Genomic DNA, 17,055 nt, shown 5'->3' with positions numbered 1-17,055 from the left:
TCTCTTATTTTCTTCCTCTCCTATCTATAGATTTCTAACTAATATTGACATTTTGCACACTGTTAACTGAAAAGTACCAGAAAATATTTTCTTTTTAAGTTTCCAACTAGAAATAGCATATATATATATATTTCATTTATATTTTATTTTTGTGAGTATGGACTTTTTGCCTGTATGTCACTTTTTATGTAAGGTAAGCTAAATGTAAGAGCTGAATTAACCATTAAGCAAAAATTGCTGGTTCTGCCATGGAATGTATGGTGCAGCTAAACCAAATGAAGAAAGTGGGGGAAAAACAGGCATTATAAAGTAAATGTATTATGTAAGGGGCACTAAAATTTTTTTAATGTTTAAGCATTCTAAAAGTCTTAATCTGACCCTGGGTGAATAATATTTCATTACTGAAAGCATTTCAAATTTTAATATATTAATGCATATAAAAAGTAATTTATTATTCATGGGCAAATATAAGACACAAGGAATAAAACTGGATTTCTTTCACAAGTAACGGGAAGGAGTAATTTTTAATATGAGATGTTTTTGTAGTAAATGTTCATAGTACTATTTATTTATTATATAAAATCAGTGAAAGAATGTCCATTAATTTAAGCAATCATTTTCAAATTCAAAATTTATTTTAGTCTTAGAATTTTATCTTAGGTTTGCTTAAATTTCCCCCTTTTTTTTTATGTTGATGAAAAACACAGTTCGGTATAGTAAAACACATAGTTGAACCATTAGAGTTTTTAAAATTGATTAAAATTTTATCCACTTATGTTTTAAAGAAAAGGTGGTCTGTTTAGATTTTAAATATTTAATAGGGCTCACCAGTGGCTGGGCAATAAAGTTGCTGAGCACTGGTAGTTTGGGCTGAGGTTCGAATCCTGCAAACGTTTGCATGAGTGTTTTTATGGTTTTCACCATGTGTAACATGACTACAAGTCAGTTTCCCTTAGAATGTCATTTACGAAGGTATCCCTCCCTTTAGGCAGATAGCTCTATATCAAATACTCTGCACCTATGTAAATATTTAGTAAAGTGTTTTGACACGACATAAGGAACAGTCGTATGTATGGATGAATTTATCAGCTAAACCTTTTTTGAACTCTGCGAAACAAACACTGTTTTAGTTTGTAATCATCTCTCACTGCAATACACTTGTTATAGTGCCCAGGAAAATTTTGAATTCCAGAACAATAAAAGTTTTTTTGATTGCATGTTGCCCCATTCTTGTACAGCATCAATAGCTTGCTCATTAGACATGAATTTCTCTCCCTGTCTAAAATTCTTAATTTATAATCTTAAATTGATGTTTCTACATTGCTAGTACTATTTTAAAGTTCCCTAGTGATTTTTTTGATGGTAGTTCTTCAATCAACCTGAATTAGTGCATCAATGACAGTCAATTTGTTTTTATTAGTTTTAAGATTTTTGGCCAACTCTTAAGCTGGTATCCTTTAAAAGGCTTGCACAGTCTAATCTGAGAGAACAGTCACCTCCAAACTGATTTTTTTATGTCTAATAAATCAGACTGAATGGTATTTTCATTAATCAAAATTTAACAATTCACTGTGCATAGTGTGAACCTCCAAGTTCTAGGTATGTTGATCACAGCTAAAATGGATGATAGAAGAAGAAATTAGTATTATTAAAAATCTAAACATGTCTGTTTTCCCAGTAACTCGTGGTTACATTGAAACTCTTTACGAGAAAATATCATGAAAATTCCTGTTTATAATGTCCCTAGTTTGAACAGATGAAAAATTATTTATTACGATACTGTTTGTGGATATACGTAAAGCCTGAGTGTATGTTACAGATGAATTTTTTAAATTGATTACTTAATTGAATTCAATGAAAATGAAAAGAGAATTAAGATTTAATGGCATTCAAAATGTTTGATTTCATTCAGAACTTTGTTGGAATGCACTTATATACCATAGTATAGAGATGTTGGTGTATCTTTGTGATGTTAATTTAAAAAAATGTGAATTTTTAAAGAACTGAAAGTTCTCGCAAATTGTAAATTTATTAAAAATTTATAAGTGATAGGATTATGTATTTGGTAAAATTATTAATATTTAATTTATTCAGTAAAAAAAGTAACATTCCAATTAATTACCATATTTGATGGCATATAAGATGCACTTTTTTCCTAAATTTGGTCTCACAAAAGTTACCTGCGTCTTGTACATGAAGGACACAGGTTAACTTTCAATACTGAATGCTATTTTTAGCTTAGATAAAGGTCTAGACACACATAACTTTTTCTACATCTGCCATAGTTATTTTGCGTATGCGTGAAATATGTTGCCAAAAAGCGCCAAAGCTCGAAGCTGATATCGAAGTTCAAACAGGTTAGATGATCACATTACTTCTATGGAGCCTTTCCTTCTTTACATAGACTTTCTTTGACTCAGCTGACAGACCTTTCGGTATTGGTGCTACTCTTTATAAATGTGTTGGTATCGGTGCTTAAAACTATTTGTTTTAAAAAAATACCCTGGAAAATATGACTACAGGAAACAAGAGATTAAGCTATACAATTCAGTATAAACTAGGAGTGTTAAACTACGCCAAAGTGCATGGAAACAGACCAGCAGCAAGGCATTTCGGTCCACCATCTACCGAAAAAATGATGCGTACTTGGCGACTGCAGGAAGATCAACTGAAGACTGCTAAAAAACAAAAACATAACCTTCGATGCCCAGCTCCATCTTGGCCTGAACTTGAAAATGCCGTAAAAATATGAGTGATAGATAAGAGGAAATCTGGGATAAGTATTTCAACTAAAAATGATAATCAATGAGGCCAAAGGATTTGCAGAAAAACATGGGAATCAGAACTTTTAAGGGTCTGAGTGCTGGTGCTACAGGTTCATGAAAAGGCAAGGCTTATCAATGCACACAAAAACAAATATTGCAAAAAAATGCCAACAGGTTATAAATAAAAAATACTAGCATTTCATCGGTTTGTTATAAATGCACGCAAAAAAAACTTCTTTTGAGATCAGTCAAATAGGAAATGTGGATGAAATTCCACTCACATTTGATGTACCATCCAACAGGACTGTGAGTTTTAAAGGGTCTAAATCAAAAACCATAAAAACCACAGGTCATGAAAAACCCGATTTACGGTAGTTCTAACATGGTGTGCTGATGGCGCAAAACTTCCGCCATTTTTCATATTCAAAAGAAAACTCATCCGAAAGAAAAACTTCCAACGGGTATAATTATTTGTGTTCATCTGAAAGCTTGGATGGACGAAGCTGGAATGAAACTGTGGTTACAGAACGTATGGGCGAGGCGACCTGGTGGACTCTTAAAAAAACCCTCTCTTTTGGTTTTGGATCAGTTTAGTGCCCATAGAACTGAAACCATAAAGAATAAAGCGAGAGGATTAAAAACCCAGATAGCTGTCATTCCTGGTGCACTGACTAACCAATTGCAGCCTTTAGATGTATCGGTGAATAAGCAATTTAAGGGAAAATGCGAGAATGATGGAACAAGTGGATAGGAGAGCCACATCACGCCGTCACACCCTCAGGGAGAATGAAGCGGCCCTCTATTTCGCAAGTGTGCGAGTGATTAAAAAGATTTTGGGAGGACGCAAAGGCTGAAGTCATTAAGTCCTTTAAGAAGTGCGGAATCAGTAATGTTCTTGATGGAACAGAAGACGACGCATTATTCGAAGAAGGTGATACTAGCGATGATGATATTCTCATTTTCGATGGTGATGATAGTGAAAAGGATTTTGATGGTTTTGAAAGTGATTAAAGTCTAATTTCACGATATGCAATGTTTTCTTTGAATCCGTGTTTTTGTTGTTTCTGCTTTATTTTGTATTATGTTTGATTGCTTGCCGTTCATTCATTTATTCGTTATTGAAATTTATATATCATGCTCAAAATAGCTTGCCGTTTGTTAATTTTCCTTAATAAAAAATATGTTTGGTAATTGCATTTGATGATTGTTTATTTGCCTTTTACGAAACATGAGAACTAAAAGAAACCACATTTTAAGTTATTGTGGTCGCATGGACTATTGAAACTTTTTCCTTGTGTGGCCTTCTAAATAAGGATACATCTTATATGCCAGTGCGTCTTATATGCCGTCAAATACGGTAATATAATTCATAATTGCTACTTAGCTATATATTTTTAGAAATTAAAGAAGCAACTTATATGTATTGAATAATGAGTGGGGCTCTTAAAAGCATTTTATAAACTTAATAAATTATTTAGTCTTAAATAACCTTAAATGTTTCTGTGATGGCTCAAAGAATGGACTCATTAATGAAGAAATGACTCGTCTGTAAGAGCTTACTTATCAGTTAGTATGGCATGATTATTATCAGTACTGTATTCTTGCTACAGTATTAAAAAATTTTTTTTACAGCTTCTGTTTCATATTTACAAACCAGAAAAAAGCATATTCATTATGTAAATTTTCTTAAATATATTATTTTTATGTGCTGTCTAAAAGTACCAAATCACCCTTTTAAAAACGTATGACAATTTTAAAACTTTTTTTTTTTTTTTTTCAGTATGTGGTCCAACTAGAGAAGGAGTTTTTAAGATGTGCCTATTGGATAGGTCTTGGTGTTTTATCATCAGTTGGGCTTGGAACAGGCCTCCATACATTTGTACTTTATTTAGTAAGTCTCTGTTTTGTTTAGTAGAATAATTTTTATGCAAGATATTAAAGGTCATGCTATGATAATAATACATGTGTTAATATAAAATGTATAGAGTTTAATTTTTTTTAAAACATGCTTAATTTTGTTAGTTTGTCTTTTTAGTATAATATGAATTCTACTCTTAAATTGAAATTGATGAATTTCCACAGGGTCCACATATAGCTCGTGTAACATTAGCTGCATATGAATGTAACAGTCTTGATTTTCCTCAGCCTCCGTATCCTGATGAGTAAGTTTTATATTTTGTTGTTCTTTTTAAATTTATGGTCACGTTTTTATCATTTGATTGTGTATTTTCCCAACCGTATGCTTTGATGCAAAAGTACAGTCATATAAAATATATTAAGGTTTTGTCTGTATTAATATAATTATAATATTTTACGAATAAAATTATCTACTTGCATTTTTTCATTGTATTCTCGAGCTGTTATATTCATTCGTAGTTAGAAACCATCGTTAAATATATGTTCTCAAATGAATAAGCATATGTCAGAGAAACCATTGTATAAAACGTATTATGTTCTTGGAGATCTTTCAAGACCACTGAATCAGTATTCTAGTTTTGGCTTATAATGATGATTTGCTTGGATGAACCATTTGAGTTAATTTTCTATGTCAAAAATTATGTGCAAGTTGGAACTCCTAATAATAATAACTTCATTTATCACTTTTAATTTAAATGCAGTAATTCCTTGCATGTACATTAATTAGCAAAGTATGAACTAAGTGTCACATAAATGAAAAAAGCATAAATTAATGTAATTATTATCAAAATCAAGTCTGAAATTAGTTAAACAACATAACATGCATTATTAGAAAAGTATCTCTGGTTAATTTGCTACATAAAAATTTAATAGTGAAACAAATTCAATATGAAAAAATTTAAATAACTTGAATACATTTCGTTCTTTTCAAAATAGTATGCAATTGAGTATTGTTTTTGTTTCTGCTTCTGTCTTTAGTGAAAATGTTCTTTAGTATTTGTAAAAGCAAGAATAAGTGGTATTAGTAAGTGAAATGTAATAATACGAGTTTTTCTAAAGCACATTTTGCTGTTCTGAAAGTTTAGGGTCTTTTCTAAATCCTTTTTGCCATGTCTCTTCATCCTCAGTATCATCTAGGATTTTACTTCAGTTATTTTGTTTCTGCATTCTCACTGATGTTTATATGATCCATCTAAAATATTCTCTTCTTTATTATTTGGTATTTCTACTACATGTTTACCGTAGACAGATGATTCTTTGGTTTTTGTCTAAAGAGAAGCCTGCTTCCATGAAACAATTCTTAATGCAAGCTTTAGCAATATCTTTCCATACACAGCATAATGAAGGCACCAAGTATATATATTTGTGAATAAATGCTATGTTCCATATATAGAGCAACAGGAATTTTCTGTTATGACTCTTCGTACAGTAAATCATCCGACATGAGATGTTGGAATTTTCATGTCAAATTAGCAAAGAAAGACACCACCTTTTTCCTGCTGAGCGTTGCGAAAATAAGCAGATCACTAGATGTCTTTAAGTGTGTAATGCTGTGCAGAATTTGGCAGACTAATTAGATGACCGATTAGACAAGTGGCTGTTTCATGGCCTTTTTTGTTTTATCTGAATCTGTCTCTATAAAAGAAAATTTTTGGTACTATTCAGTTTCAAGGGCCGTAAAAAAATTCAACCGAAAATGTATGCACGAAAGTGCCAAATCTAGCAAACATGCTCATTTAACAGCGTGCCAAATTTCGCGTACGCGCTTATTTCAGATTACCTAAGTTTATATAGTTCTATATTTCTTAAGACGCCATTGAAATACTAGTTTAATTTTTAAATCCTTTTTTGATATCCTATGGAATTAACAATTTGGGAATTGCCTATGATGAAAAGTCTGCAATAGAGTTTTGGGTAAAGTGCAGAATCACCCACTGCTTGACACGATTTTAAGAATTGCACATACTCGGTATCCATGTGCACATCGACCTATTTTCACTTAAAAAAAATCCTAGAATTGCATAAAAATGGCACTGTGCACACCTTTGACTTTATCTATGTACACATCGACCTATTGTCACTTAAAAAGTAAAAGAAAATTGACACAATTCCAATTGTTTTTACCCTTGTAAAAAGCGGCAAAGAAATAAGTGGGTGATTCAGCACTTTACCGAGAATGTTTTCAAAGAAAAGGCATCATTCGTTATAGAAAATTATGTTTGAACAACCAACGAGATGACATTATGCTTTAGCAATAACTCGGTAACGAAAATATTATATGAAATTAACCTTTCATCTAAATTAAAACATCAATATTTAGATTACTATTACACTTCCTTTCTTGCATTAGGGTTGCTGCAATTACTTTTGGCAGCACTGGCATCAACAATAGTTTGGCGATTTTTTACGGCCCTCGAAACCGAATAGTACCAAATTTTTTTTGTTCTGAGCTTTTGCCAAGATTATTGTTTTCTGTCTTTGTAACTGACAGGCATATTGGGATATGGATTTCTTTAAACAATTGTATTTGCCAAGTGTTGAACTTTATTTTGTCTTTTGCTTAATTTGTTTAGCTAAATTTCACATTTGTGACGCGTTATCAAAAATGGTATCTGTATTTTTAAATTTCTCTTACAGTTGTTGTGGGAATTTTAAATTGTTCTATGAAAAGTTTTTTTGATGTATTGAATACTCTACAGATTTTTTAATACTTTTTATACTTATATAGTGGCCATCAAGCTTGATCACCAAATCTGTAACATGTAAATTTCAAATGTTGCTTAAGGCTTTTGTGACAGTGCTTTAACAAGGAAATACTGATTTTTTAATTATTTGCATTTCATGAATTCAGAAACTTTGCTCATTTACGAGTTTTCCAAACAGAAAATCACTATGCATACCACTGACAAAAAATAAATGAATAAAAGCTCCTACACTGCACCTTATTGGTTGTATTTAATTCTTTTCTTGATTGAATTCCAAGAAAGGGAGTGGTTTATTCAGTTAAAAGCATAAGCAGGTGTGGAGAGCAAGTAATATATAGATAAGAAAGAAGAGTCCATTTTTTAAGTAGGAATATTCATGGCTAAAAAAAATCAGAAATACATAATAAAGTTTAAAAATTAGTAATGAATTTCCTAAAAAGGTTTAACTTAGTGGTGGAGGTGGAATAAAAAAAAGCATGAGCTTAAAATTTCCATGACAGGTAATATGCACAAACCTTTCAAATTAAACTGGAAAAAAAAAAAAAAAAAAAATATTATTTTTATAAACCTTTCATCAGTGTTAGTCAGAGATTTTCATATAATTGGAAGATTTTTATGAATGAGGGATATATAATCACGAGATTGCTATATATACTTGTTATTTAAATAAGTATATTCATTTTATGTTTAGAATCCATTAAAGTGTTCTTTTCATGTATGATATGCTAATTTGTGTTTACAAAGCAGCTGACAGTGGAAACATTTGTTATCTTATGAAACTTCTGTATGCTCAATGAGTACTGCAGATTTTTTGCTAAAATATATTGATTAACATGTTGACGGCGGTGAGGATAGGATATTCATTGTTCTTTTCCTGCATCGACGCTTGAATTAGCGGTCTGTTTTATTAATCCCCATAGTGAAGTAATGATAGCAAAAAAAGAAAAAAAAAGTTGTAAAATTCGTACGAAGGATCTGCAAGGAAGACGAGAAAGCGATGCAAAGAATGCTATAAATGCTTAGCAAGCTTAGCATGCTATAAACGCTTAGCAACAGCAATGCATGACCCACCGGAGGGTCAGGTTAGTGTCTACATGTGTGTATATGTATATATATAAATGCATTACCAACCATGTTCAGTGCTAGCATTCTGTAGAATACCTGAGCATTTTTAGGTAAAGTATGAAGAAATTGTCATGTTCAAATGTTATTTTGGAAAAATAATGAAAGACTGCTACTAAAAACTTATTATTATTCAAAGTACGTAGCGTATTTGGAAACTAAGTACTGTTTCATTCTAGCGCCGTCGCAGCGCTGTGGTAGGCATCCCGCGCATGCGCACTAGTCTTTCTTGTTCACCTACTTTCAATTGTCGCCATTTTGGTTGCTCTATGTTGTGTTTTCAGTTTGCTGTGCACATTCAAAATGTTTAAGACGATTAGTTCTCCTGCTGACTGTAAGATTCGTGCCGTGATTAAATTTTTGAACGCGAGGAATGTTAAACCGTCCGAAATTTATCGTCAAGTGACGGAAGTTTACGGTGAATACGCGATAAGTGATGGAATGGTGAGAAAGTGGGTAAGAATGTTTAATGCAGGTCGAACAAATGTCCACGCCAAGGCTCGGAGTGGTCGGCCTTCTGTTGTCACCGATGATTTGGTAAGGAAAGTTGATGAAGCAATTCATGAGAACAGACACTTCACAATGACAACTCTTTCAGAGGCATTTCCACAAATTTCACGTACTGTTTTGTTCGAAATTGTGTCTGACCGCTTGAATTATCGCAAACTGTGTTCCCGATGGGTTCCAAAAGTGCTCACTGATGTTCACAAAACAAAGCGACTTGGTAGTGCCCTGACATTTCTCACGCGGTACAGTGACGAGGGAGAAAACTTTTTAAACCAAATTGTGAAAGGTGATGAAACTTGGGTGTGTCATTTCGCACCAGAATCGAAACAACAATCGATGGAGTGGAGACACACTCATTCTCTGAAAAAACAAAAGTTCAAAGTGACAATGTCATCACAAAAAATCATGTGCACTGTCTTCTGGGATAGGAAAGGTGTTTTGCTTACTGAATTTCTTCCCAGAGGTGAAACCATTAATGCGGCACGATATTGTGAGACTTTAACGAAACTAAGGCTGCCATTCAAAACAAACGAAGAGGAATGCTCAGTAAAGGAATTGTGTTGCTCCATGACAATGCTCGGCCCCATACTGCTGGTGTCACTCAATCGTTAATTCGACAGTTTCATTGGGAGCAGTTCGATCATCCGCAGTACAGCCCGGACTTGGCGCCGTCCGACTATCACTTGTTCCTGCACATGAAGCGCGAGCTTGGTGGCAAGCGCTTTGGATCTGACGACGACACGAAAAATGCTGTGGAGTCGTGGATATCGAAACTAGCGGGAAGTTTCTTTGATGATGGTATATAAAAACTGGTCACCCGCTATGACAAGTGTTTGATCATTGGCGGAAACTATGTTGAAAAATAGTTTAAGACAGGTATTTTCATGTAAAAATAAAATTGGATTCGAAAAAATTGTTTTACTGTTTTTTTTTTTTTTCACAAAACGGTACTTATTTTCCGAATACGCCTCGTACGTGAAAGAAACTAGTGAGAGATGATCTTGGTGCACCATAATAATTTTTCATTCTGTACCTAACTGAAACTGGAAATCAATAAGATCAATCTGACAATGGGAATTAAATGCTGAAAAAATCATTTTCACAACAATTTCCATTTTTATACCTTTCTTTTTTTTTTTTTCTGGCACAGATCACAAAGGTGGATGTACAGTTTTATATCATTACGTGTAATGTTTTCATATTTAGTTGAAAGTTCTTTCAAGACTTCAGTGTCCAGCAGCTTAATGAGTTTCACGTAGTATGTGAAATAACACGGCGTTCAAGGCGTGAAGCTTGCTTTTGTTTTCCCGCAATCATCACATCATAGCAATTCAGCAACTTAATAGTCCAGTGATTCCTTTTTAGTAGTCAGTTTGGCCTTTTTATATCATTTATTATCTTTTGTTACTTAGTTTCAGTTATTCAAAATGGATCAGATGTATTTCATATTTTGCCAGTTTGCCATTCTGCAAAATGCCTATGCACTGTGTAAATATTTCATACACTGCTTCAGGATTCTATAAAGTGCTTAGATATTGTATTGAATGCCGGATTTCATACTTTGCTGGTAACATATATATATATGGATGGTTTCAATTTTTAGTTCAACTGCAATTGATTGTAAAGCATATCTTCCCTTTTGAAAATTTTGAATTATTTGCACAAGCCATACAGATTTCAAAATAGATTCCTTCTCTGATATGTTAATAAAAAATAGTTTGATGAAATGGATGATTTAAATTTTTTTGCAGAACATTAAATCTGCTTCTTTGTCTGTACTTATTCTGAAGTTTGGTGGTAATTATGCAAAAGAATAGTTTATACTATCTTTTAACAGATATAACCAGTTTTTTTTAGCTTGAATAAGAATTGTCTGCCTTTTAAGTTTTAAAATTATATTTTCGAATACACATTCAATGTTTTTGGGAGTGCTTACTGAATACAGAAAACCTAAAAATAATGAGATTTTTGTATTAGCAAACTGATATTGGAATTGTTTTAGATTTTGATTGTATTTTGGCACACTTTTATAATTTTTTACGAGGTTGCTGTTTAAGCATTCAGAAAAATTTGTCCTCCATTATCTTATACTTAGTATCTGTGGTCAGAGCATTCTAATATAGAGTGACCATGCCAAATAAAATCTGCAGTAGAAATAAAACCAGTGATAAATAAAGTATAACTTGCACTTAGTCTAGCTTTTGTAAAATTTTCATATGTTTTCTCTTGAACTGAAACTTTTGCTTCAGATTTGAATTTTTTATTTTTTAATTACTTGCTATATTTTAAAATAATCTTAGTTTTTCCTTTTAGAATAATATGTCCAGAAGGTGACAATAGCAATACTGTTATTACAATATTAAAAATTATGAGTAAAGTTAGACTTGAAGCATTTATGTGGGTAAGTAAAAATATTTCTTGTATGAATTATAAAACGTTTGCTTTGAAAAGTGAAATAGCATATTAACTAAGTATATGTTCTTTAAATGGGTATTGCCAGTAATCATTAGTGCCTTTTGGTGGTGCAACGTATTTTTTACATCGGCAGATCAGTAAAATAAGTTTTCCATTTCTTATGCCCCCGATGGGTTATTGTTTAGCAATCACATTAAAAATCATATCAGATTATTATTTTTCACAGTTTATCTCTGGCAGCATATTAATTCTGTTAAATAAAAGAGCATGTCTTCTTTCAAAACTAATCCCAAGTTTTTATTCTCATACTTTGCCAGCTGTTGATGATATGTTTCCATTGTATGCCTTTTGTTATATAGTTTAATTGCATGAAAAGTGGGAGTGTTTGTGATTTTTTTTGGCAAAATGCCATATTTTTGCAAATAAAAGATTGTTATTAATTTATTTCTTGGCAAAAAACCCACCAGCGGCTGAGTGGTAAAGACTCTGAACGTTGGTAGTTCGGTCCGAGGTTCGAATCCCTCGAACAGGCTGGCTGCATGGGCGTTTTCGTGGTTTTCTCCATGTGTAACGTGTATACGAGCCAGTTTCCCTTAGAAAGTCCTCCACAAAGGCATTTCTCCCTTTAGACTGATAGCCCTGGTGTGCTTTGCCATAATTGAATAATCCCATTTTTTGGCAAATCTAGTAAATATGATGTGAAATGCAGTACAAGACAAATAATTGTGGTCTTGAGAGCTTTCCACAGGAAAAAGATTGCTGAAGAAAAAATTGGGGGCTTACATATGCCCAATCACCTAAAACAATCATGCCCTTAGTAATTCTTCAGACAACCATGCTCATAACCATTCTTCAATTTTAACAAGCAACAACCCATTTTCATTTGGTCCTTTCTATTGTATTCCAAGATCAAACAGCTTTTAACAGACAAATCATACTTTTAAATTCTTAAACTTGGTTTTAAATTATGCACTTATGGGATTTGCCTACAATGGAAGAAACTGTGTTAAAATTTCTGCAAGAGTACAGTATTTTGGTGAAAAATTATGAAAATAAATAAACAAGTTTTTAAATTATTCTTAAAGCAATTCCATCAATATTGCAATCAGAAGAAAAAGAAAAATACATGTAAATATATTTATTGATTTTTGAGATTACTATCAATGTAAACATGCATGTATGTAATAAGTTCATTTCTTTGCAATTTAAGTTACCATTCTTTTATTTCTGTAAAAATTATCACCAGTGTGGTAAACGGTGGCAGGTTGTGCTGATATTCCATGTAATTATTATTACATTTGTTGAGGTTGTGTAATACCTACTGCATTTTGAACTCGACATATTTATTACAATTATATGAGAAGCTCTATTACATTTATATATAATATGGGAAACATAGAACGATTACTGTCCTCATTATATATGAGGATCTTGCTAACGGCCTGTCTCTCTAGCTGAGAGTTCCTGAGCATTCTGGCGTGTTGTTCTGATAGAAACAATCTGCAGACTGAATTAGTTACGCCTTCTTTATTTTTCAGTTGTATTTTACATTCTCTGATTCGTTATATCTGGAATGATATTAGAAGAAAAGCAAGATCATTGGTTCGTCAGACCTCTTGAAATCGAGAGGGTTTGACAACACACAGTGCAGAATGTTAAAATCCCTAGACCTGGTCTCAGATTATGTGTCTTGTACTGTCAACTGGAATGGGTTATTGTATTTGCGATGTCAGACTGTTGTCTAACACATCATAAAAGCTTGAAAACAGTGATTTGTGGGGGACTGCACACATAATTTATTTACTCATCTGTGTGGGGTCTGCCACACCAGTATAATAACATAATAATGTAAGTACAAAAGCACCAAAAGTTATACTGTGGAAATATGCTCTAGCTATAATTGGGCTAAAATCAACATTGAAACAAAATGTCACCTGAGCCCTTTTTTAAAAAAAAAGTTAACAAAACAAAATCTGTACTTTTCTATTAAAGCCATACCACTTTGTACTTTTGTTTTAACCTATTTCTCCAGTGCCAAATATTGTCAGTTGGTTTGACATCTTTCCTGACATTAACTGCCTTTATAACCACCACTCATGTGAATAATGACTCATTAAACCAAATTGTGACTCAAAGTTGAAATGGGTAATCAGTGTTCGCTTGTACATAGGAAAAATACGGTATCAGTGCAAATGTGGTACATTTCATTGTATATTCCTTTCATTATAGCACATTGCAGTGTGATTAGTTTGAAAAGCTACACCTGAGTATAACTGAACTTGCACAGTTTTTCATAAGTCACAATCTATATGTGAGCTATCTACATCATTTTGGAGTTCAAGACAGTATCAGATGACGTGGAGAGATTTGAAACCTTGATTATTATTTATTTGATTGTCCTGAAATAAGCTTTTCATCTTAGAAAACTATCTGCCAAAAATTGCCACCCATGGGCCAACTATACCTGTAAGAATCCATGCACAATTAAACATATTAAGAACTGAACCAGTGTAGTTCTGTTAATTTTGAATAGTTTACAAGACTAATTTAAATCTGCTGAGTATTACTTAACACTACTTTGGTATCTGTGAGAGCTGTTTTGTCTTGCAAGCACACTTATGCATTTCAAATCAGTACATTTGAATATTTCCTGTTTTTTTCCCTACCTCTTTGCAATTTGTAATATGTATTATTATTCAAGGCAGTGCGATGGTAGCACATTAGAAACGTCTCTTTTCAAACTTATATCTTCAATGTAAATTGTGCATAACAGTACTAATATTTTAATAAAAATGTACAATTAGTATATTAGTGTTGGAATATAATTTTTTAACATAGTATTGCATCTATATTATAATAAATATATATGCGTATAATAAATATATATGCATTATATATGCGTACTTGTACTGCTGCCCAGTGTTTTGGTATTGCAAAAGAGCAGAATATTTTTAAGTGTTTATTTAATGAACTGTTTTATGTATTGTACAGTATTATTGCATTTGTATATGTGTATCAGTTAATTGCCATTCACATCTATTTTTAAATGATATACATTAGTATGCTTGTGATGGTTTTCTTATATATATCTACTTGAAACAATTGCAAAATTTCAAGAACGATGCAAAAGCAGCTCAATTTTAAATTAAAAGAATAGTACATAATTATCTCCAAAGTCTTATGCAGCTTAACAGCTGTACAATCAAAATGGAGTGCTTTTAGTCACATGGCTGACTTCACCCCCTTCTGTTCTACTTTTGCCCATTCTAACAGAAACAGCTCCCATGAGACATGCTTCCAGATATATGAATGAATAGAGAATCACTGGCAGGTCTTAAAGAGACTGATAAGCATCATCACCAAGTGAATAAGCTGCTCTCTTATGAAGTAAAGTATTAATTTACTTATAAATATCGGGGATTAATGTTTATTGAACTTTGGGAACTAAAGCTTACTTCAAATGAATCACAATATAGCATCGGGATAATTGCATAAAAGCTAGTAATTGCATATATGCCAATTTCTTGTTATCTTGTTTTATTAAAATTGACAGATGCAACAAAATTGTTGGAACTTATGGTAATGTATTCATAAAAAATAAAAGTATATGCCATGTTTTAATTCCACAGTAGGTTTTAGGGGATTTTGTCATGAAATTAGAGAATAATTTGTATTCCTTTTCCCAACTGTTCTTTTTCATCTGGTGTAGAGCCAGAGGCAAGGGAATAGAAATAAGCCAACATGGCACCAAAAGTATTTGTTATGCCGCGGAAAATGTACAAAATTCATTTCCCAGTGCCCATGGTTTTTCACGCAGGCGCGCATAGTTATGCAATGTGTTAGGGGGGGAATAAGTGCAAGTTTTACTTTATAAAAACTGTTTACTTTCACTAAATAAAGAATAAAAGAAAAAAAAAGAATGCATAAAATTTAATGTTTTGAGTAAAAGTAAAATAAAAATGATGTTTTTATAATAAAAAAGATCCCTAAAATGGAGTTTCGATCAATTCATTTTTAGACCAGTAAAGTCTAATATCACATTTCAGTGTTATACCTTGTGAAATCAATATGCCTAAAAAGCATACATTTCTTCTGAAATGATTGAATGGCACGATTTTGTTCTTGATTTTTCGTTTGCAAGGTGTTGGTTCATGTACTCGTCTACAAAATGGTTAGTTTCAGTAACAAGATGAAGCACGAGCAGTTCATAAAAAAATAATTCAAAAAAGATAAATGGGTTTGAAACATCCGTTATATCTTCCTTTTATTACTGGAAGCTACTACAGGAAATAAACGAAAACTGAGGACACAGAATAAAAAAAAAAAAAAAAAGTTTTACTCGAACAGCACCAGCCAATACCGCGCAGTCATTACTTTCACGGCTTTTAGACACATCCCTCTCTCAAATTTCTCCCCACTCTTAGAAATAGTATCCTCCTTTGCATACTTTGACAAGGTCATTGTGGTGTTGCATTTCAAAGCTTTGCGAATAATTTTACGGGTAGCAGCGCGAAACAACTTTTAAGTTATTGAACACTTTCATGAAATGTCAGGGCTAATAATTTTGGCAATGTATTGAATGGTGCTAATAATTATCATTAAATGTTATAAAAATGCTCATATATTTCAGTCACATTTATTAAATCACAAATTTAACATTTTAAACAGATATTATGTATATCTAATATCTTCCTTTTAATTTGCGTCATAGTTATTTTCTAATAGTAATGCTTATTTTGTTATGAGTGCATTTTTTTTATATAAGCATATTGTTTACATTTTTGTAAAAAGGTGTTTGATTCAATAATATTTCAGTAATATTTGATTGAATTTAAGAAGTTCGCTCGTTTATTGCTACTTCTTATGCTCTCATTCTTAAATTATCTGATGTTATTTTAGGGAATGGGCACAGCCTTAGGAGAGTTACCACCCTATTTCATGGCAAAAGCAGGTAAATGGGTTTCTTAATATTTGGCTTTTATGCTGTTGTACTTTTCAAATTGCATTTCAATTTGAATTTTGTTTATTTAAATTTTAGCACGATTGTCTGGACAAGAACACGATGATGAAGAATTAAAAGAATTTGAAGAATTGCTTCAAGTTAAGAAAAACAAACCAGAAGAACAAGTAATTAAAAAATTTTTCTCTTTATTCTTGTTTATTAAGTTTGTATCAAAGAATTAGTTTTTAATCATTTTATTATGCTTTCTGCTGTCTGATTGGTAGGCTAATTTGGAATCAGGTATTGATAAAAAAAATAATGCTGTTATGTAGATTTGTTTTTTATGCATTTGTCTTTGCATTCTGAATACTCAGTTGGCAAATTATCAATGGTGGTAACAGTATTTAGTCATTCGGTTGTAGATTAAGATTAATGTATGTTTGCTTCAACCTTTTTTAATGATTTGTTTGTCAGGTATAAAAATATATTGCTGATCTTGAGCAAGATCCTCACATACCTTATAAATCATCACTTCACATCACACACTGTATTCTGAAACCTGCTGTTCTTGATAATTTTAAGTTTCATTTAATTTTTAAAATTCCTCTAGATCACTTTTTCTTTAAGAAGTATAGAGCTTCAAAAGAACAGTCTGTTGGTAGAAATTTAATGTATAAAATAA

The 17,055-nt window shown here is 32.2% G+C and overlaps 1 protein-coding gene across 3 annotated transcripts in view; it reads left to right on the top strand.

The window, feature by feature from the left end:
* The window catches only part of LOC118189403 (vacuole membrane protein 1-like), a 117,575-nt gene that overhangs the window by 84,996 nt on the left and 15,524 nt on the right, over positions 1 to 17,055 (top strand). For all 3 annotated transcript variants that reach the window (XM_035359996.2, XM_035359997.2, XM_035359998.2), the window contains 5 exons: positions 4,546 to 4,656; positions 4,848 to 4,927; positions 11,330 to 11,417; positions 16,331 to 16,382; positions 16,470 to 16,558. In XM_035359996.2, the coding sequence (XP_035215887.1) occupies positions 4,546 to 4,656; positions 4,848 to 4,927; positions 11,330 to 11,417; positions 16,331 to 16,382; positions 16,470 to 16,558 (420 nt within the window). The remainder of the gene's footprint in view (positions 1 to 4,545; positions 4,657 to 4,847; positions 4,928 to 11,329; positions 11,418 to 16,330; positions 16,383 to 16,469; positions 16,559 to 17,055) is intronic.

Source organism: Stegodyphus dumicola, chromosome 5 (assembly GCF_044657685.1).
Source record: "Stegodyphus dumicola isolate Sdum_Otavi_A_Nest chromosome 5, ASM4465768v1".
NCBI classification, from domain to species: domain Eukaryota; kingdom Metazoa; phylum Arthropoda; class Arachnida; order Araneae; family Eresidae; genus Stegodyphus; species Stegodyphus dumicola.
This window is presented reverse-complemented; position numbering and strand designations above follow the sequence as displayed.